The following is a 23,602-nucleotide window of genomic DNA, read 5'->3' on the forward strand; positions in this document are numbered from 1 at the left end:
AGAGAGATTCCCCAGGCTAAAGCTACCACTATTTTTGCCAAGGAAGTGAATACAAACCAGGGAAAAGTCAGAATATTTCGATGACGAGTTATCTCGTCATGCAGGCAGCGAAGCATACATGCTTGCCATGACAAGTTATCTCGTCATACAGGCAGCCTAGGGATTAAAACCAAAAACCTGTCAGAAAAAACACCATGTAACTTCTTTTCCAACAACACAGAGAATTACAACCTTCCTTTCACAATGAACGAACTTAAATCTGCCCTTCAGACCTGTACGGGGGAGCTGGGCATGATCGGGGGTGAGCACGTTGGAGCTGGGCTGCTGGTTGTATATCCCTCCCGAAACCTGGAAGGGGTCAAGCTGGTGTTCCCTTGACCCTGGCCCCTAAGTTGGACCCCATGGTGGGTGGGTAAGGGAGGGATGAATTCACATTTTTCTTTCAACATGAATCCTAAACAAATACACCCCCCCAAACTCGGAAAAAGACGACGACAGGGAACGGACGACTCAGACTCTGAGTCGGAGGTCGTCGAGACCTCTGGTTTTTGGCCATCGTGGCTAGTGATGGAGGGCGCTGATGACGACAAGCCCTTGTCGGCTCTCAGCCCCTTCGCTGTCCAGAAGGGCTTTCAGTGTCTGGCAGGATCGCTCAGATCCATCAAGAGGCTGAGGAGCGGAGCGTTTTTAGTACAGACAGAATCCAAAAGACAGACACAGCTCCTTCTCAAGGCGACCACTTTCGTGGATAGGGCAGTGAAGATTTCCCCTCACAAAGGTCTCAACTGCTCAAAGGGAGTCATCAGATGCCCGGAGTTGAAAGGTGTGTCTGAGGCCGAGATCAAGAGCGAACTGTCCTCTCAGGGAGTGACCGATGTGTACAGGGTGACGGTGAGGAAGGGGTCGGACAGAGTCCCGACCAACACTTTCTTCCTCACCTTCTGCTGCCCGGATGTCCCCAAGGACATTTGGGTCGGATACCTGCTAGTTAATGTCAGCCTGTACGTACCGTCCCCTCTGAGATGCTTTAAGTGTCAGAAATTCGGACACGTGAGAGACAGATGTAAGGAGGAAGAGGCGTGTGGCACCTGTTCGAAGGCGGCGCACCAGGGCGATTGCGTCAGTGCAGCTCTGTGTGCGAACTGCGGAGGTGGCCACCCGTCCTCATCGAAGGACTGCCCCGCCTGGAAGAAAGAAAAACAAATTCAGAAAGTCAAGACAGAACAGAAAATTTCCTTCTTTGAGGCAAGGAAACAGGTGGAGGCCGCGTCGCCTAGGACGTCGTATGCCTCTGTCGTCAGATCCGGGACGGTGGACGTCGCAGTCCAGACGACGTCCACAGGAACGCAGACGGACGACTTAACCGCCTCGTCGGAACCGTTGGCCTTGGGTGGAGGCGCTGTGTCCACCCCTTCCCATCCTGCGCGGCAGTCCTCAGGGGCTGCTGGGCGGGAGAGAAAAGCCTCGGGCGGAGGCACGTTGTCCGCCTCCCGCCCCACCCCACCCCCCGGCCCCCCTCGCCCCGCCTCTCGTCTGCCTGGCCCTCGGGCTGGCGGAAGTGGCCGGAAGCCCCCCGCACCTCCAAAACTCAAGGAGGGGAGGGCTGCGGCCACGGCGGGATCGGGAGGGGCCGAGGTGGTGGATATTCCGACCCGGTCGGAACCCGAAAAATTTATGTCAAAGAACAAATATTCCATCCTGGCGGACCTTGAGCCACCGCAAGTGGAGGAGCAGGGGGTAGCGATGGAATAGGCTGCTGCTTTATTTTTTTTTTAAAAAAACCTTTTTAATGGCAGTGATCCACTGGAATATCCGGGGATTCTATGCCAACTTCCAGGAACTCCAGCTGCTTTGTCGTGCTTTGAAACCTTCAGTGCTGGCACTGCAGGAGACTCTGCAAAGAGATGGCAAGGTTTTATCTCTCTCTGGTTTTAACTCCGTTTTTAAACCCGCTCAACCGAAGCAAGAGGGGTTGACGGGAGGTGTCGCTCTTTTTATTCGAAAGTCCCTTTTATACAGTACAGTTCTTTTAAGCACCCCTTTACAGGCGGTGGCAGTCAGAGTCACGCTCGAGAAAACCATCACTGTCTGCTCTCTCTACCTTCCCCCTTCCGTCCGTGTTCTGAGGCAGGACCTCATGAACCTGGTCGACCAGCTCCCACGTCCGTTTTTACTGTTGGGCGACTTCAACGGACACTCCCCGCTCTGGGGAAGTGAGATGACATCAGCCCGAGGTCTTCTCTTAGAAAACCTTCTCTCTGACATGGACTTGTGCTGTCTTAACGACAAGTCTCCCACTTACCTGCATCTGTCCTCTGGAAAGCTCTCGTGTTTAGATCTGTCGGTCTGCGATCCATCGTTGGTCCTGGACTACGAGTGGAAAGTGCACGACGATCTGCACGGGAGTGACCACTTTCCTGTCGTCCTCCGCCCCACAGATGGAGAAGGTGACTCTCTGCCTGACCGCCTGTACTACGACAAAGCAGACTGGAGTTTTTTTACCACCAAGATAAGAGCGGAGCTGCAGGAAGAAACAGTATTGAAAAGCAAGGACCCTGCTGACGCTCTGACTCGGATCGTTTTAGATTGCGCCAAAGCAGCAGTCCCATCGTCTACCTCCAAGCCTCAGGTCCCTAGAACGCCCTGGTTCAACGCGGAATGTCGGGAGGCCCGCAAGTCTCGGAAGAGAGCGCAGCGACGCGTCTTTCGGAGACCGGAGTCCGATAGCGTTCGAGCCCATCAACAGCTGAGGGCGAAAGCCAGGTATGTTTTTAAAAAGAGCCAGAGGAAGTCTTGGAGAGATTTCTGCTCTTCCTTAACCTCCAACACACCCAAGAAGAAAGTGTGGAGGGTTTTAAAAAGAATTAAGGGCAAAAACGCATGCCCGACCTTCCACCATCTTAAACTTTCAGACGCTCTGGTCACAGAGAAGAAAGCAGTTGCCAATTTGCTTGCCTCCACAATAGAACAGAACTCGAGATCTGCTAACAAATCTGCTCGCTTTCTTAAAACCAAAAACCTGTCAGAAAAAACACCATGTAACTTCTTTTCCGACAACACAGAGAATTACAACCTTCCTTTCACAATGAACGAACTTAAATCTGCCCTTCAGACCTGTACGGATTCCTGTCCAGGAATGGACGAAGTCCATTATAAACTCCTAAAGCACCTTCCCCAAACCTGTCTGGACACCCTGCTTAAAGTTTATAACCACATCTGGGTCACAGGTTTCTTTCCACCCTCCTGGCGGAAAGCCCTCATAATCCCGCTGCCGAAACCGGGAAAAGACCCCTCGAACCCCTCCAACTACCGCCCAATTGCACTGACCAGCTGCGTCTGCAAACTGATGGAGAAGATGGTCAACGGTAGACTGATGTGGAAACTAGAGACCGACGGCCTTCTGGCGAAGGAACAATGCGGTTTCCGCAAGCATCGCTCTACCGTTGACCATCTGGTTCGTCTGGAAACCACGATAAGAAATGCTTTCGTCAACAAACAACATGTGGTGGCCATATTTTTTTACCTGGAGAAAGCTTACGATACCACGTGGAAATTTGGTATTCTTTCCGACTTGCACAAGCTCGGCTTCTGAGGACACCTGCCTCAGTTTATCCACAATTTTTTACAAGACAGACAATTCCAGGTGAGAGTCGGCACCACCCTGTCCGACATTCACGAGCAGGAGCTGGGTGTCCCGCAGGGGAGCATCCTGTCGCCGGCTCTGTTCAGCATCAAAATTAATGACATCGTTCAATCCGTTCAGAAAGGATCGGACAGCTCGCTGTTCGTGGATGATTTTGCTTTATATGCAACCGGCAGCACGTACGCCAGCATCCAGCGACGGCTTCAGCTCTGCGTCAACAAAATCCAGTGTTGGGCAGAGGAGAATGGCTTCACATTTTCGTCCTCCAAAACTGAATGCATCCACTTTCATAATTTTCGCCAATTCTATCAGGACCCTGAAATCCGTCTGGGAACATCCACCATCCCGGCGGTCAAGGAAGCCAGATTTCTAGGGGTCGTCTTCGATCAGAAGCTGAATTTTCTCAGCCACATTAAACAGCTGAAAATATCTTGCCTAAAAGCCCTGAACATCATCCGAGTTGTGGCACACACGAACTGGGGTGCTGATAAGAGGACTCTCTTGCACCTCTACAGAGCCCTGGTCCGGTCCAAACTGGATTATGGAAGTGTTGTATACGGCTCGGCCAGACCGTCCTACCTGAAACTGTTGGACCCTGTACACCACCAAGGGCTCCGTCTCAGCTTGGGTGCTTTCCGCACCACCCCTGTGCACAGCCTGTACGCAGAGGCGGGGGAACCGCCTCTTTCCAACCGCAGACTGAAGCTGACCCTGAACTATTATTTGAAATTGTTTTCGGAACCTACAAACCCTGCTTACGATGCTGTATTCAACAACCCTTTCGATAAGAAATTTACAGACAACCCAAACTGCATACCTCCTCTCGGACTCCGCATTCAGCCGCACTTGGAAAATGCCGATCTGGATGTCAGTGGCATCTCAGATTTCTCTAAGTTCCCTGACAGCCCCCCGTGGACCTTTACAACACCTGAGGTCCGATTCGATCTGGCCTCGTACCGTAAGGACACCACCAGTTCTCTGGCCTACAGAACCTACTTTTCGGAACTGTGCCACAAATTCCCCACCTTTCAAGGCATCTTCACTGACGGTTCCAAGTCAGAGGACGGAGTCGCCGCATCTGCGTTCTGTCCCGCCTTTCCTGACCGGCCTTCAACGGAACACATCCTGTCTGACAGCTCGGTATACACCGCGGAACTGACCGCACTGGTCCTGGGGTTAAAAATGGTTCTCTCTTCCAAACAGAAGAGATTCATGATCTTTTCCGACTCCTTATCAGCCCTGGAGGCGATCGCCTGCAGGAATATCACTCATCCCAAACTGCTGGAATTTTATGAAACTTTTACTCTCGCAACGAAGAAAGGATACGAGGTTGTGTTGGCCTGGGTTCCCGGACATGTTGGCATTCGTGGTAACGAAAGGGCGGACCTGCTGGCCAGGAACGCTGTAAAGAAAGAATTGTCCAGATCCTTGGTACCCTATACAGACATGAAGCGGAAGGTCAATACTTACGTTAAGGATCTTTGGCAAGAGAAGTGGAACACCCAGATGGACAACAAGCTCTTCCAGATCCGTCCGGACTTGGGGGAGACCCTCCCTTCGGGGGTGAAGAACAGAAAGGAGGAATCTGTGCTGTGCAGACTGCGTACGGGGCACACTTTTTTTACTCATTCTTACTTGTTGAAGGGGGAGGAGGCCCCTCGATGCGTTCCCTGTGACGAGCCTCTCACCGTGAAACACGTGCTCCTTGACTGTTGGGATCTGCATGACGTTAGACGCAGACATTACACGGCGGTTTCTTTGAAGACTTTGTTTCGTGATGTCCCTCCGTGGGCGCTGATGGACTTCTTAAAAGAAGTGAACCTTTTTAACCAGATTTGAAGGTTTTAAACTATGGAAGTTTTTTTTTTAACTTTGGAGTGGAAAGTTTGAAGTGGTGACTCGTTTTAATTGGTTGTTTTTTTTAGCCTTGTAGTAGTAATTGACGCGGCGATAGCCTTGAGATGGCCTTAGTGGTCGGCGAGGCTCTAAGCACCATAATTTCATTTCATTTCATTTCAGACCTGTACGGATTCCTGTCCAGGAATGGACGAGGTCCATTACAAACTCCTAAAGCACCTTCCCCAAACCTGTCTGGACACCCTGCTTAAAGTTTATAACCACATCTGGGTCACAGGCTTCTTTCCACCCTCCTGGCGGAAAGCCCTCATAATCCCGCTGCCGAAACCGGGAAAAGACCCCTCGAACCCCTCCAACTACCGCCCAATTGCACTGACCAGCTGCATCTGCAAACTGATGGAGAAGATGGTCAACGGTAGACTGATGTGGAAACTAGAGACCGACGGCCTTCTGGCGAAAGAACAGTGCTGTTTCCGCAAGCATCGCTCTACCGTTGACCATCTGGTTCGTCTGGAAACCACTGTAAGAAATGCTTTCGTCAACAAACAACATGTGGTGGCCGTATTTTTTGACTTGGAGAAAGCTTACGATACCTCGTGGAAATTTGGTATTTCCGACTTGCACAAGCTCGGCTTCCGAGGACACCTGCCTCAGTTCATCCACAATTTTTTTACAAGACAGACAAAATCCAGGTGAGACTCGGCACCACCCTGTCCGACATTCACGAGCAGGAGCTGGGTGTCCCGCAAGGGAGCATCCTGTCGCCGGCTCTTTTCAGCATCAAAATTAATGACATCGTTCAATCCGTTCAGAAAGGATCGGACAGCTCGCTGTTCGTGGACGATTTTGCCTTATATGCAACCGGCAGCACGTACGCCAGCATCCAGCGACGGCTTCAGCTCTGCATCAACAAATTCCAGTGTTGGGCAGAGGAGAATGGCTTCACGTTTTCATCCTCCAAAACTGAATGCATCCATTTTCATAACTTTCGCCAGTTCTATCCAGACCCGGAAATCCGTCTGGGAACATCCACCATCCCGGCGGTCAAGGAAGCCAGATTTCTAGGGGTCGTCTTCGATCAGAAGCTGAACTTCCTCAGCCACATTAAACAGCTGAAAGTATCTTGCCAAAAAGCCCTTATCATCATCCGAGTTGTGGCACACACGAACTGGGGTGCTGATAAGAGAACTCTCTTGCACCTCTACAGAGCCCTGGTCCGGTCCAAACTGGATTATGGAAGTGTGGTATATGGCTCAGCCAGACCGTCCTATCTGAAACTGTTGGACCCTGTACACCACCAAGGGCTCCGTCTCAGCTTAGGTGCTTTCCGCACCACCCCTGTGCACAGCCTGTACGCAGAGGCGGGGGAACCGCCTCTTTCCAACCGCAGACTGAAGCTGACCCTGAACTATTATTTGAAATTGTTCTCTGAACCTACAAACCCTGCTTACGACGCTGTATTCAACAACCCTTTCGATAAGAAATTTACAGACAACCCAAACTGCATACCTCCTCTCGGACTCCGCATTCAGCCGCACTTAGAAAAGGCCGATCTGGATGTTGGTGGCATCTCGGATTTCTCTGACAGCCCTCCGTGGACCTTTACAACACCTGAGGTCCGATTCGATCTGGCCTCGTACCATAAGGACACCACCAGTTCTCTGGCCTACATTACCTACTTTTCGGAACTGTGCCACAAATTCCCCACTTTTCAAAGCATCTTCACTGACGGTTCCAAGTCAGAGGACGGAGTCGCTGCATCTGCGTTCTGTCCCGCCTTTCCTGACCGGCCCTCAACGGAACATATCCTATCTGACAGCTCGGTATACACTGCGGAACTGACCGCACTGGTTCTGGGGTTAAAAATGGTTCTCTCTTCGAAACAGAAGAGATTCATGATCTTTTCCGACTCCTTGTCAGCCCTGGAGGCGATCGCCTGCAGGAATATCACTCATCCCAAACTGCTGGAATTTTATGAAACTTTTACTCTCGCAACGAAGAAAGGATACGAGGTTGTGTTGGCCTGGGTTCCCGGACATGTTGGCATTCGTGGTAACGAAAGGGCGGACCTGCTGGCCAGGAACGCTGTAAAGAAAGAATTGTCCAGATCCTTGGTACCCTATACAGACATGAAGCGGAAGGTCAACACTTACGTTAAGGATCTTTGGCAAGAGGAATGGAACACCCAGACGGACAACAAGCTCTTCCAGATCCGTCCGGACCTAAAAGAGACCCTCCCTTCAGGGGTGAAGAACAGAAAGGAGGAGTCTGTGCTGTGCAGACTGTGTATGGGGCACACTTTTTTTTTTTTTACTCATTCTTACTTGTTGAAGGGGGAGGAGGCCCCTCGATGCATTCCCTGTGACGAGCCTCTCACTATGAAACACGTGCTCCTTGACTGTTGGGATCTGCATGACGTTAGACGCAGACATTACACGGCGGTTTCTTTGAAGACTTTGTTGCGTGATGTCCCTCCGTGGGCGCTGATGGATTTCTTAAAAGAAGTGAACATTTTTAACCAGATTTGAAGGTTTTAAACTATGGAAGTTTAAAAAAAATTTTTTTTTTTTTTTAACTTTGGAGTAGAAAGTTTGAAGTGATGACTCGTTTTAATTGTTTTTTGTTTTTTTTTATCTTTGTAGTAGTTATTGACGCGGCGATAGCCTTGAGATGGCCTTAGTGGTTGGCGAGGCTCTAAGCACCATAATTTCATTTCGTTTCATTTCTCAGGCAAATGACCTTGATCAAGGTGTGCTGTGAGGCGGTTTAGTAGGATCCTGGCAAGTATCTTGCCTGCGATGGAGAGCAAGGAAATGCCCCGATGGTTATCACAGGCTTGCAGGTTCCCCTTTCGCTTGTACAAGTGAATGATAGATGCATCTTTGAAATCCTGGGGGATCGTCTCTTCTTTCCACATGAGTGAGTACAGCTGATGAAGCTTCTCAGTCAGCACAGTGCCTCCATCCTTGTAGACCTCTGCTGGTATGGAGTCTGAGCCAGGTGCTTTGCCACTAGATAGCAGACGGATTGCTTTCTGGGTCTCAAGAGGTGTTGACGGATCGTCCAGTGCTTCGTTGATGGGGACTTGCGGGAGACGGTTTATGGCTTCATCATTTATGGAGGAAGGGCGATTTAAGACACTGTTGAAGTGCTCAGCCCAGCGTTCGAGAATTTTCTCCTTCTCGGTGATCAAGGTATTCCCATCTGCACTGAGGAGGGGGGATGATCCTGAGGATGTGGGGCCGTAGACTTCTTTTAAGGCATCATAGAACCTCTTCAAATTGTGCCTGTCAGCATATCCCTGGATCTCATCCGCGTTGTCACTCAGCCACTTATCCTGCATCTGGCGTAACTTTTGCTGAACAGTCCTGCGGATGGCATCGTACGCATCCTTTTTTGATGTGGACTTTGGGTTGCTCAGGTAGGCTTGATGCAGACGGCGTTTCTCATCCAGAAGCTGCTTGATTTCATCACAGTTTTCATCAAACCAGTCTTTGTGCTTTCTGGTCATGGGTCCCAGGGTCTCTGAAGCTGTACTATAGATCAGCTCATGCAGGGTCCTCCAGTCAGACTCCATATTCTGGTTGTCCAGAGAGGCGGATTCCAGATGATCTTCCAGCAGCTCCACAAAGGACTGTTTGATGGTGATGTTTTTCAGCTTAGCGATATTATTATCATTAGTAGTAGTAGTAGTATAACTGTTACTATCATTATAGTTATTATTGCTACTATTATTATCATTATGACATGATTACAGGGTTACGTGCTGAGTGTACTTAAGCTCCCACTGCATATAGCCTTGGATGACACTGTAGACTACAGCAACTACTCCCCGCCAACTGACTACTACATGGAGCTAGCGACTGCAGAAGATGAGTCTGGTCAGTGCTCTCTTCTCCTTCCTGGCTGTGTACAGTGTCTGTGCTGTGTGACAGTGTCTGTGCTGTGTGACAGTGTCTGTGCTGTGTAACAGTGTCTGTGCTGTGTACAGTGTCTGTGCTGTGTGACAGTGTCTGTGCTGTGTGACAGTGTCTGTGCTGTGTGCTGTGTAACAGTGTCTGTGCTGTGTACAGTGTCTGTGCTGTGTGACAGTGTCTGTGCTGTGTGCTGTGTAACAGTGTCTGTGCTGTGTAATGGTGTCTGTGCTGTGTGACAGTGTCTGTGCTGTGTGCTGTGTAACAGTGTCTGTGCTGTGTGACAGTGTCTGTGCTGTGTGCTGTGTAACAGTGTCTGTGCTGTGTAATGGTGTCTGTGCTGTGTAACAGTGTGTTAACAGTGTGCAGTGTCTGTGCTGTGTGACAGTGTCTGTGTAAACAGTGTCTGTGCTGTGTTGTAACAGTGTCTGTGCTGTGTGACAGTGTCTGTGCTGTGTGACAGTGTCTGTGCTGTGTGACAGTGTCTGTGTAAACAGTGTCTGTGCTGTGTGACAGTGTCTGTGCTGTGTGACAGTGTCTGTGCTGTGTAACAGTGTCTGTGTACAGTGTCTGTGCTGTGTAACAGTGTCTGTGTATAGTGTCTGTGCTGTGTAACAGTGTCTGTGCTGTGTAACAGTGTCTGTGTACAGTGTCTGTGCTGCGTGACAGTGTCTGTGCTGTGTGACAGTGTCTGTGCTGTGTGACAGTGTCTGTGTACAGTGTCTGTGCTGTGTAACAGTGTCTGTGCTGTGTAACAGTGTCTGTGTACAGTGTCTGTGCTGTGTGACAGTGAAGAATGCAGTCAATGAACAGTGCCCAAGTTATTTGATTATGGATAGAGAAAATGTACACTCATTGGAAAAATTAATTTTTGTTTTGCACTTTAAATATTCAAGTCGGAGTTTGTGTTTACTTTCAGATGAGTTTGATGACCTTCCCTCCCCTGTGGGGAAATGTGAAGCTCTGTATGACTATGACGCCAATGAAGCAGATGAGCTGTCAATCAAAAAAGGTGGGAGTTTTTTTGCGAGTTGTCCTTATCTGTTATTCACATTCCAATTGACAGTTCCTACATTGAATAGTAAAAGAGAGAGAATTCATTTGCAGTGTAGACTGTAAATCATGATTTGGAGGGATTTAAACACTTAAAAAAAGAGCGTCACCAGCTAGAGTAGTCCCATTCAGTTTGACAGAAATATTGACAAATTTTTACATTTCAGGTGAAATTTTAACAGATCATGATTTCTCATTCTTACACTAGGCATTGTTGCAGTTTACTTTTTTTGTTCCTTTTCCGTCCGTGAAAGGAGGTGCTATGGTAGAATTTGTCAGGCGTTGGACTTCTGATCTAGTGTTCACCAGTGATCAGGGTTCGAGGACCCCTTAAAATGGTGGTGTATCCTTGAGAAAATTGATACTGTGACAAAATGTCTACAATCACCCAACATGCGTGACTGGACATTTAACAAATTCATCATCATCTTAGAGAAAGGCACTCTAGTCTGATTTTCCTCATACCACCCAGGTGTGAATGGGTGCCTGACTTCGTTTTCAGCAGATTGAAAATGGCAGAAGGAGATTGGGCCCTGCCTTCCTATGCTGAGCCCTTGGTGGTGGATTTGAATTCACTGCCTTGATGGCCTTAAAAGGCTATGAGACCTTTAAAGTTTTAACTTAAGCATGGTTGGTGTATTAGTGCTGTGCCTGTGATGAGTGTTGGTGGTGGTGCAGGTGACGTGATGGTGGTGTTGGTGGTGGTGCAGGTGACGTGATGGTGGTGGTGGTGGTGGTGCAGGTGACGTGATGGCGGTGGAAGTGGTGCAGGTGACATGATCTTTGTGTTGGTGTTGGTGTAGGTGACGTGATTGTGGTGTACGAGAAGCTGGCTGACGGCTGGTGGACGGGAGAGCTGAACGGACACAGCGGAATCTTCCCTTCCACCTACGTGCAGGACCTGCCCTGATGGCCTATAACTGACAGTGGGTGTGCTGTGCTGGTGACTGTCAGTGTGTGGTGCTTGGAGAACCAACCGGTCCACCCCATGTAGCCCTCAAGTGTTCAGACAGCCCTGACCCCATGCCCTGACATGTCCCGCTGTTCACATCTTCACTGCCTGCTGCTTGCTGACTGTGGGTCAGGGAAAGAGTGTTGTCGACCTGGTGGTGATGGGAGGACTTCCAGGTTGTATCGTCATGTGGCACCTGGGTCAGCTTGTCATGATTTCTCTCTCACATAGGATGGCATTACTAAGTACACTTACACCAGTTACATATTAAAAAAAAAATCTACACAGAATATATGTCCTTGCAGTTCAGAATCATACACAGTAATCGTCATATTTCACCAGCAGTCACCTGTCAACAGTGATTAAAAAATGAAAAAGAAAGAAAGAACAGAGACTGACAGTTCCAGAAGTGACAAACATTCTTATGATCTGACCTGAAGAGGATTCTGTTTTTTTTCACACAATTTTATTCAGCTCTTTTAATATTTCCCAGTGTTGGATTTCCTCAGATAGAAACCTATCTCTGAAATATCTTATTTTTTGCCTGCCTGGTGTCACAGCTGACGAGCTGTTTTGGGCTTGGATGGTGACATAGTTGTGGTTGTTACTGGGTGGCTGGGGTGGATCTGAGAACTGCTGTTGCCCGGGGTGACACTGTGTGTGGGGTCATGGGAGTGGTTTGAGTGAGTGAGAAGGGAGGGTGATAGTGTTACTAGAATGAATGATGATTGAAGGAAAAAACATACAAACGGACAAACAAAAAAGGAATGGTTATGGGCATCAGTATTCTTTCCTGACCGAATAATATCTTCAACTATAAAATGCTACTCATGTGTTCTACCTGCATGCCTTGTATGTTTATTGTTTGTTTTTACTTTCCAGATTTTTTCTATTTTATGTGTGTGTGTGTGTGCACGCGCTGGCATGCGTGCATGTATTCATGTGTGTGTGCATGCATGCATGTGTGCATACGCGCAATGCTTGTGTGTCTTTATTGCTTTGGTGATTTATGGTACTTTATGTGGAGGGATTATCATAATTAAAAAAAAAGAGAGAGAAATCACAAAACAAACTTAATGATCTGTTTCTTTAGAGTGTGAATGAAAGTCATTTGAACTGGTGCTTGATAATACGAAAAAAATAATTATTCACTTCTCTCTGTTTGACAGTGGTCACTTGAAAATCAAGGAGTTATATGGTAATAGCACTTGTGTGCTAATCACAACGTGTCGATGCACAGTTTCCTATCATTCAGACATCCTCACCAATGTTCCAGTCATTTCATAGGTGTGTCATCTAAACAGCTGGCTACAAATGTTACATGTGTTGAATAAATTCATACTTTTTATCTTGTTATAACTCAGTGTTTTAAAAAAAAAAGTCTGGAGTTCTGGTAACTGTTGTTTTTTTTTTTTTGAAAATGTGATGAACTAAGAAATGTATATATAATTGTGTGTGTGTGTGTGTGTGTGTGTGTGTGTGTGTGTGTGTGTGATAGCTTGTAAGTTGTATGTTAGTGTGGGTGCAAATGTTTTCGTGTGTGTGTGTGTGTGTGTGTGTGTGTGTGTGTGTGTGTGTGAGAGAGAGAGAGGTGAGCCATTTATTTGGATGCAGAATGTGATTTTTGCTATAATAATGATGCTGACTGGCTGTTTTATCCTTTCCCCTGTTAGTTTGATTTTTTTTTCATGTTTCAATGAATGTACTTTCCTTTGAAAGCAGTTTCTGTTATGATGAAGTGTTTCTGTCATATGGAGATGGATCACAGGTTCATCAGCTTTTGTTTTTTTACTTGTGCAATTTTTTGCAATTATTTCCTTTGTAAATTGGTATGATTAAACATTTCTGTTATAGGGAGAGGCATTCAAGGTTCATCATTTGCTTTTTTTACATCAGCATGTCATTGCAGTTGTTCCTGTTCACCAGTCCTGAACTTTATGATGGCTTCTAGTGTGGGAGAGAGGAAAAAACCCATCTCTGTTGGGGACTGAACTTGTGTCCTCCCATTTGTCAGTCTGTGATGTGAACCACTTCACCATGTTAGATTGTATCATGAAAGCCTTTGAATAACAAACACATCTCATCTGTACACCTATGTTCAGGACACACCCAAAACTAGTGTTTAAAATTTGTTTGATTTTTTAATGGATATTTATGTTTAGAATTTTTTTTTCTTAACCAGTCTCATCCAGGATGTCCGATACATCTATTACTTCTAGAATACTCCCAGCTTCAAAAGGACGAAGATGTGTTGTGAATCAGGAAATTGTTTCTTACAGTCATTGATATAGAAATACTCAAGCCTCTCTAAACCTCCTCCCTCTGTCTCTCCTTCTCCTGGAGCCCTCCGTCCATTTTGTTTTCTGAAAAACCAGTCATTGTGTTCATTGATTCCTGGACCAAGATCAGTGCAACTGTGCACAGTCTCTGTCTCACATTGTGTACAGTCTCTGTAAGTACAGGTTCTCTGTCTCGGGATACATACAACAGACAGTTTCCCGTATTGGAATCAGTTTGAGCTTATTTGTATATTTCAGTGGCCTCTCACCGCCTTCCCCAGCAAAACCAACACTGGGAAGTCTTGGGTTGAACAGGCTGTGAGTGAACTGAGTTCACAGTAGCATTAGAGTTGCCTGGCCACAGTGCCAGACTGTGGTGTTGAAACAGACTGTCACTGATTGGAACAAGAACATGTCAGTTTTTGTGTGAAGCACACATAGTTCATAGGACAGCGGAGGCTTAGGAATGTCCTTGTTGGAGGAGAAAGAAATTGCTGGATGTGAGAAAGAGCTGTGTGCTCGTTTCCTATCTTTTTTTTATGAACATATTTACAGTTACTGTTGTAGATAACAAATGCATGCACACATGCATGGACGCATGTGCATTTGCACACACACAGACACACACACGCACTTACAATAAACCAAACCAAACCAAAAACAAACAAAAACTAACAAATAAAACAAAGTGAAACATGTGAGTGGTGCCCTAACGGTCGTGGCTGTTGACTGAGATGGAAGAATGAGTTGAACACTTCAGAGAGGAAAATCAGAGTTTGTGTGTTGTAATGCTGTGATAATGGGATTGTGGATATGATGCTAAGCCAGTGTGCACCTCTTTATGACCAGTTACACCAGTCAGGTTGTTTGTTCTGATACTTTGTGTCAAAAGCACCATACATTCAGTTTTTTTACTCCAAAGACTTACACTGTTTTCTTGGTTCCTCCAATGTTCCTCAGTCCAGTATTGATCCAGAGTTGTGGGGTATGATCTACATCCTGAACGAATAAAGTGAATTTCCCAGTTAGTAATACAAAATATGTTTGTTGTATTGTAGTATTCTTGGTTCACAAAAAGTTAAGGATTACTTATAAAAAGCAGGCATTTTTTCATAAAATGTTCACAAATGGAGATTATGCAGGCTGCATATGGTCTGTCAATGGACTCTCTTTAAATCCACAGATGTGCACAGTGAACAGCTTGAAAATGCATTTGAAAAATTGTCTCAGTCAAAAATGTACACTTATTCAGTGGTTTATTAACGATAGCTTTGGTTTTTATTTGTAAGAAATTGAAGTGTATTGGCAATAAAGCACCCCTAGGTATGAGTGCTGTTCACTATATCAGCTGTATTCTATACACCACTGTGCAGAACATTCAGCATTTCACCATGCCCTCAAGAGGATTACTGTCCAAGAGCCCTGTACATCAGATCCAGAATTGCCAGCAGCATCCTGGCCTTGGTCTGAAGGTTGTGCATTTGCATTTTGTAAGACATTTCTCTTTGATATGATTTGAAGGCAATAGGGCTTTTCATTTTAAAGAACAGCAATCGTACCTGTTAAGTTCATAGAAGAGTGATACTGGTGATGAAGACAAATTTGGATATGGACCAAAGCACCTGCACAGTAAAGGTCTGTTAAAAGTGGATAGCTGGAATACTGTATTGATGTTAGCTGATGTAAAATGATAAATGCCATAATGGTTACTAGTGTGAGCAGAGGTTTACATTCTGTGCAAGGGAGGAAAAAAAATGCATTTATATGTTTATGTGGTAATTGTTTCTCATGTGCCATTTTTAAGCATTGTCAAAAAAAAAAAGAAAAAAAAAAGGAGACTTATGTGATAGGAAAAATGTTTTGATCTGTTTATAATGGGCATACTTAAACTTTTTGTTTGTTTTTTGTTGTTGTTTTTTTTTGCACTTCCCCAGAAGTGCCTGTGGAGGCTGGCTGATGCATGTCCTGTTTGTGAAACAAACATGCAACTACAACAGTTGTGTCGCTTTGTTTGAAGGCTGTCCAGATTTTCTTGCAAGACTGGTTATAGGTGTGGGATGGCAGGAGAAGGGTGGTACCTCAAATAATTTGGTATGGTATGTGAGGATTGATAGTTTAATGCAATGTCAGTTTGCTTTCAGCATTCCACACATTGGAAAACAGCAGCAAGCATAAACGTGGAAAAAACACATCAAATATCAGTACCTTTAGTAAACAGTTGTGATTCTAAAATAAACAGTGAGCATATACCACTATTTATTGTGTCACTAGTGTTTAAGAGTTAATGTAAATTTACAACACACATCTTTATTTCAAAATGTTTTGACCGGAAAACTGGTTGACTGAACTGGGAGTGCTTTGTGAGTGTGATCCACAATTTGTAGAGTCTGATCAGTAGCATGTTTATCATTTCTTCTTGAGAACACTTCACACTATAGATGAGTTTTTAAAAATGTTTTTTTATTATTTTTTTTATTATCTGTCTTATGTTCTGCCTGCATGCCTTGTTTGTGCATTGGTTTTTTTTTGCTTTCCAGTTTTTGTTCTGTTCTAAAATTTCAAATTAAATCAGTATGTGGAAATATTAAATCTCTGATATTAATATGGATATGACACATACTTACTTACATTTTTCAGTTCTAGTTGTCACTAAATATTGTTTTCAATATCATTCCCATAACAAGCAATGGCAGATTTGCATATTTCATGTGGACTACATTAGTTTGCGAAAAAGGGCAGTGGTGTATTTCTAATTTGTGATCAGTTTGGTTTATTCATCTTGGGGTTGTGTACAAATCATTCAGTTGGGATAGCAGAAACATTTTCAAAATCATAGATGATATCCCATCATTCTGGAAATATTTCCAGGAGATTTTCGGTTTCTCTTGGTTTATTTGCATTAGTCATTCTTTTGTGCCTGTGCCTTTTTTCTGTGCTGTGGCCTTGATAATGGAGCTTTTGTTTTTTGCTTTCAGGTGTACTTGGAATTTGGTTGTTTCTGTTCATTTTTTTTGTATGTTTTTTGTACTACAGTAATATATACAATTGTACAGTTAAACAATTTCAACCTCTTTAAAAAAAAAATCTTTACATTGTTGGGAGTGGACTTGAATCAAGAGCACTTTTTGGCATTCATGCTTCAGACTGAAAGAATATTAAAGCAAAATTTTTGTTTGTTGGAAGGATGGATTGTTGTTTAGAAATATTTGCAGACATAACACTGTGGCAGTTTTCTGTGTTGTGAGGTTTTTGTCTTACTTTTTTGGTTTTTGATTTTTGATATGGCTGTGGGCTTTAAGCTCGGTGACCCAGTTAAAAAACTGTCTGTTGGTACTGTACCAACATGATATTGTTCTGTAACAAGAAGAGTATTGTGAAAGAAACTTGTTTTCTGGGAACTACACACATATGCTTTCATCGTGTTACCTATTGTTGCTTCTTCTCCTGTGTTTGTGGGCAGCAACTAAGTCCCTGTATGGTTGGCAAGGCTTTCAACCAAGAAAGAAAGTGGGCTGCAATTTCATTGTGAACTCGTGTGTACGAGTGGGCATTTAAGTGTCTGATTGATTTTACCCTGTTGTATAAGCAACCATACTCCGTTTTTTTTGGGGGGGTGTATGTTGTTGCATATATGATTGTCAGTATTTATGGATTGATTGGTTTGGATCTTTACAAGAGAAGACTCAAAATGAATGATTTTCCAGCTTTTGACAAAGATAAATCAAGTTTTTGCTTTTGAAGTCTGGGGACAGTGGTGGTGCTTGTATCTGTTGCAAGATAGCACCTTTCTTGGTAAGCTGCCAGTTTTTATATACGCTTTGAGTCATAAGTAGTGAATGCATTTTATCTTCTTTTTGTTGACCAAAAATTTCTCAGAGCTGTACTAACTCTGAAATTTATCTGTTTTTGCATAACTCAATTATATTAACTACAACAAAACCAACAGACATATGTACCAGGTAATTGTGATATTTATATTTAAGTTTTTTTTTCATTCTGGTCTTCAACACAGTGCACATGATATGCTTTAGTTTTAGAAAGGTGAAAAAGTTTATTGTTTTTTTATTTTTATTTTTTTATTATTATTTTTTTTAAGGAACATTTTGTGTTGATAACTTAATGTGAGTACAACTTCCATTATTTTGTTGTGGTGTGTACATTTGTGTGCGTGTGTGTGTGTTGATAACTTAATGTGAGTACGACTTCCATTATTTTGTTGTTGTGGTGTGTGGTGTGTACATTTGTGTGTGTGTGTGTGTGTGTGTGTGTGTGCAATCCGTGAAAATGTTGCTAAATGTGTATAGGTCAATAACTTACACATCACCTCTGATTCTGCATGATAAAATGATCGCACCAAAGTTTGTGTTTGTTACAGCGCTTTTCACTTTGTCATGTCCACAGTTACAGACTTATGTTTGTTGTATCGCACAGGATTTTTATTGGTTCTGTTTCACACTGGAAACATTTGTATCAGTTGATGAAAAGGGTAATAAAAAGAATTCAGAAAGCTACTGTGTGATTTATTCTTTTGTTTATCTTAAATACCTATTTCAATTTATTTAACCCTCAAAGTGCTGGATATAATAAAACATACATACAGAAATCATGCTTAAAACAAAGGGATAGTTTGCCTCCGCTACCTGTGTTCTGATTTGGGGCATTTGTATGCTTATCAGTAAGAATAAATAGGTAAACCTATACATTTTTGGAAAGTAGAGTGAATGAATAATCAGATAAAAGTTAGAAAAAGGCTGTACCTTGTATGTAGTTGGAGATATTCCATAGGATATAATTAACAAATTTTGCACACTTGTTTTCCGAAAACGCCAACCACAATGTTTATAGGTATTTTCACATCTTTTACAGAGTCAAAATCTCAAAATTGGAATTAAACTGTACAAAAAATGTTCTGGCTGCAGAATCATGATATGAATATAACTGAAACAATGAAATTATAAGCATTGTATTATTTGTTTGAGACACACCCACCGACGCCATGCACGCGCACATCTACAATACTTTATGCAATCACAGGCAAAAACAGAAATAAATGTTTTCTTTTAGCTAATGTTGCTTTCAAAAGCAGCAAGAATGCTTTACCTCCCGAAACCTGGAGGGGGTCAGGCTGGTGTTCTTCTGACCCACTCCCGGGAGGGTCACTACCTTGTCGTGGTCGGGAGGCTTAGTGGCCAGTGATCGAGCGAGCTATGTCGGCGGGGGCATCAGTGCTTCTTGGGGTTTGGTGCTCTGGTCCCAGGTCTTAATTGACAGCCTACATAGCCATCGTAGCTGTTAGGGCTGAATAAGTGGTGGTTTTGTACTGATGCCCCTGATAGGGCTTCCCATGCCGAACAGGTCGTGAGTGAGGCCCAAACTAAACGTGACCCACTGTCCCTTTCGCTATTCTTTGTTCTTCTTTTTACCGCCTCTTTTCTGTCCTCAGCTCCCCATCAAGCCGCCTTTTCCACATTCTTTTTTTTCTCTGCGGCCTTCTTTAGGCCCGCCGTGTTTGCCGTGCGGCGCAACCTGTGATGGAGGGGAATGAGATCCTGGGGATTGAGAGAGCACGCTGCTCTCAACACATCCCTTTGGCTCGGACCTCTCCTAAGACAGGCGGCACACATTGGCCCGTGTGTGTCAATCGGCTACCCCTTCGTGGGGCTGGGTCAAGACTGGCAGTTTAGTGGCTGACGAAGGTAACCCCCGTAGTGCTCGGCTCTCTGTCCCCGGGAGCTGGGCATGATCGGGGGGGAGCACGTTGGAGCTGGGCTGCTGGTTGTATATCCCTCCCGAAACCTGGAAGGGGTCAAGCTGGTGTTCCCTTGACCCTGGCCCCTAAGTTGGACCCCATGGTGGGTGGGTAAGGGAGGGATGAATTCACATTTTTCTTTCAACATGAATCCTAAACAAATACACCCCCCCAAACTCGGAAAAAGACGACGACAGGGAACGGACGACTCAGACTCTGAGTCGGAGGTCGTCGAGACCTCTGGTTTTTGGCCATCATGGCTAGTGATGGAGGGCGCTGATGACGACAAGCCCTTGTCAGCTCTCAGCCCCTTCGCTGTCCAGAAGGGCTTTCAGTGCCTGGCAGGATCGCTCAGATCCATCAAGAGGCTGAGGAGCGGAGCGTTTTTAGTACAGACAGAATCCAAAAGACAGACACAGCTCCTTCTGAAGGCGACCACTTTCGTGGATAGGGCGGTGAAGATTTCCCCTCACAAAGGTCTCAACTGCTCTAAGGGAGTCATCAGATGCCCGGAGTTGAAAGGTGTGTCTGAGGCCGAGATCAAGAGCGAACTGTCCTCTCAGGGAGTGACCGATGTGTACAGGGTGACGGTGAGGAAGGGGTCGGACAGAGTCCCGACCAACACTTTCTTCCTCACCTTCTGCTGCCCGGATGTCCCCAAGGACATTCGGGTCGGATACCTGCTAGTTAATGTCAGCCTGTACGTACCGTCCCCTCTGAGATGCTTTAAGTGTCAGAAATTCGGACACGTGAGAGACAGATGTAAGGAGGAAGAGGCGTGTGGCACCTGTTCGAAGGCGGCGCACCAGGGCGATTGCGTCAGTGCAGCCCTGTGTGCGAACTGCGGAGGTGGCCACCCGTCCTCATCGAAGGACTGCCCCGCCTGGAAGAAAGAAAAACAAATTCAGAAAGTCAAGACAGAACAGAAAATTTCCTTCTTTGAGGCAAGGAAACAGGTGGAGGCCGCGTCGCCTAGGACGTCGTATGCCTCTGTCGTCAGATCCGGGACGGTGGACGTCGCAGTCCAGACGACGTCCACAGGAACGCAGACGGACGACTTAACCGCCTCGTCGGAACCGTTGGCCTTGGGTGGAGGCGCTGTGTCCACCCCTTCCCATCCTGCGCGGCAGTCCTCAGGGGCTGCTGGGCGGGAGAGAAAAGCCTCGGGCGGAGGCACGTTGTCCGCCTCCCGCCCCACCCCACCCCCCGGCCCCCCTCGCCCCGCCTCTCGTCTGCCTGGCCCTCGGGCTGGCGGAAGTGGCCGGAAGCCCCCCGCACCTCCAAAACTCAAGGAGGGGAGGGCTGCGGCCACGGCGGGATCGGGAGGGGCCGAGGTGGTGGATATTCCGACCCGGTTGGAACCCGAAAAATTTATGTCAAAGAACAAATATTCCATCCTGGCGGACCTTGAGCCACCGCAAGTGGAGGAGCAGGGGGTAGCGATGGAATAGGCTGCTGCTTTAATTTTTTTTTAAAAAAACCTTTTTAATGGCAGTGATCCACTGGAATATCCGGGGATTCCATGCCAACTTCCAGGAACTCCAGCTGCTTTGTCGTGCTTTGAAACCTTCAGTGCTGGCACTGCAGGAGACTCTGCAAAGAGATGGCAAGGTTTTATCTCTCTCTGGTTTTAACTCCGTTTTTAAACCCGCTCAACCGAAGCAAGAGGGGTTGACGGGAGGTGTCGCTCTTTTTATTCGAAAGTCCCTTTTATACAGTACAGTTCTTTTAAGCACCCCTTTACAGGCGGTGGCAGTCAGAGTCACGCTCGAGAAAACCATCACTGTCTGCTCTCTCTACCTTCCCCCTTCCGTCCGTGTTCTGAGGCAGGACCTCATGAACCTGGTCGACCAGCTCCCACGTCCGTTTTTACTGTTGGGCGACTTCAACGGACACTCCCCGCTCTGGGGAAGTGAGATGACATCAGCCCGAGGTCTTCTCTTAGAAAACCTTCTCTCTGACATGGACTTGTGCTGTCTTAACGACAAGTCTCCCACTTACCTGCATCTGTCCTCTGGAAAGCTCTCGTGTTTAGATCTGTCGGTCTGCGATCCATCGTTGGTCCTGGACTACGAGTGGAAAGTGCACGACGATCTGCACGGGAGTGACCACTTTCCTGTCGTCCTCCGCCCCACAGATGGAGAAGGTGACTCTCTGCCTGACCGCCTGTACTACGACAAAGCAGACTGGAGTTTTTTTACCACCAAGATAAGAGCTGAGCTGCAGGAAGAAACAGTATTGAAAAGCAAGGACCCTGCTGACGCTCTGACTCGGATCGTTTTAGATTGCGCCAAAGCAGCAGTCCCATCGTCTACCTCCAAGCCTCAGGTCCCTAGAACGCCCTGGTTCAACGCGGAATGTCGGGAGGCCCGCAAGTCTCGGAAGAGAGCGCAGCGACGCGTCTTTCGGAGACCGGAGTCCGATAGCGTTCGAACCCATCAACAGCTGAGGGCGAAAGCCAGGTATGTTTTTAAAAAGAGCCAGAGGAAGTCTTGGAGAGATTTCTGCTCTTCCTTAACCTCCAACACACCCAAGAAGAAAGTGTGGAGGGTTTTAAAAAGAATTAAGGGCAAAAACGCATGCCCGACCTTCCACCATCTTAAACTTTCAGACGCTCTGGTCACAGAGAAGAAAGCAGTTGCCAATTTGCTTGCCTCCACAATAGAACAGAACTCGAGATCTGCTAACAAATCTGCTCGCTTTCTTAAAACCAAAAACCTGTCAGAAAAAACACCATGTAACTTCTTTTCCGACAACACAGAGAATTACAACCTTCCTTTCACAATGAACGAACTTAAATCTGCCCTTCAGACCTGTACGGATTCCTGTCCAGGAATGGACGAAGTCCATTATAAACTCCTAAAGCACCTTCCCCAAACCTGTCTGGACACCCTGCTTAAAGTTTATAACCACATCTGGGTCACAGGCTTCTTTCCACCCTCCTGGCGGAAAGCCCTCATAATCCCGCTGCCGAAACCGGGAAAAGACCCCTCGAACCCCTCCAACTACCGCCCAATTGCACTGACCAGCTGCGTCTGCAAACTGATGGAGAAGATGGTCAACGGTAGACTGATGTGGAAACTAGAGACCGACGGCCTTCTGGCGAAGGAACAGTGCGGTTTCCGCAAGCATCGCTCTACCGTTGACCATCTGGTTCGTCTGGAAACCACGATAAGAAATGCTTTCGTCAACAAACAACATGTGGTGGCCATATTTTTTGACCTGGAGAAAGCTTACGATACCACGTGGAAATTTGGTATTCTTTCCGACTTGCACAAGCTCGGCTTCCGAGGACACCTGCCTCAGTTTATCCACAATTTTTTACAAGACAGACAATTCCAGGTGAGAGTCGGCACCACCCTGTCCGACATTCACGAGCAGGAGCTGGGTGTCCCGCAGGGGAGCATCCTGTCGCCGGCTCTGTTCAGCATCAAAATTAATGACATCGTTCAATCCGTTCAGAAAGGATCGGACAGCTCGCTGTTCGTGGATGATTTTGCTTTATATGCAACCGGCAGCACGTACGCCAGCATCCAGCGACGGCTTCAGCTCTGCGTCAACAAAATCCAGTGTTGGGCAGAGGAGAATGGCTTCACATTTTCGTCCTCCAAAACTGAATGCATCCACTTTCATAATTTTCGCCAATTCTATCAGGACCCTGAAATCCGTCTGGGAACATCCACCATCCCGGCGGTCAAGGAAGCCAGATTTCTAGGGGTCGTCTTCGATCAGAAGCTGAATTTTCTCAGCCACATTAAACAGCTGAAAATATCTTGCCTAAAAGCCCTGAACATCATCCGAGTTGTGGCACACACGAACTGGGGTGCTGATAAGAGGACTCTCTTGCACCTCTACAGAGCCCTGGTCCGGTCCAAACTGGATTATGGAAGTGTTGTATACGGCTCGGCCAGACCGTCCTACCTGAAACTGTTGGACCCTGTACACCACCAAGGGCTCCGTCTCAGCTTGGGTGCTTTCCGCACCACCCCTGTGCACAGCCTGTATGCAGAGGCGGGGGAACCGCCTCTTTCCAACCGCAGACTGAAGCTGACCCTGAACTATTATTTGAAATTGTTTTCGGAACCTACAAACCCTGCTTACGATGCTGTATTCAACAACCCTTTCGATAAGAAATTTACAGACAACCCAAACTGC

General features: G+C 46.3%; 1 protein-coding gene across 3 annotated transcripts in view; it reads left to right on the top strand.

Annotated features, from left to right (window-relative positions):
* Positions 1 to 19,130, top strand: part of LOC143293842 (nostrin-like) — a 113,274-nt gene extending 94,144 nt beyond the window's left edge. For all 3 annotated transcript variants that reach the window (XM_076605128.1, XM_076605126.1, XM_076605127.1), the window contains 3 exons: positions 9,258 to 9,381; positions 10,334 to 10,426; positions 11,271 to 19,130. In XM_076605128.1, coding sequence (XP_076461243.1) covers positions 9,258 to 9,381; positions 10,334 to 10,426; positions 11,271 to 11,377 — 324 coding nt within the window. In that variant the 3' untranslated portion in view covers positions 11,378 to 19,130. The remainder of the gene's footprint in view (positions 1 to 9,257; positions 9,382 to 10,333; positions 10,427 to 11,270) is intronic.
* Positions 19,131 to 23,602: the final 4,472 nt, after the last annotated feature.

Source organism: Babylonia areolata, chromosome 19 (genome assembly GCF_041734735.1).
Source record: "Babylonia areolata isolate BAREFJ2019XMU chromosome 19, ASM4173473v1, whole genome shotgun sequence".
In the NCBI taxonomy this organism is placed as follows: domain Eukaryota; kingdom Metazoa; phylum Mollusca; class Gastropoda; order Neogastropoda; family Buccinidae; genus Babylonia; species Babylonia areolata.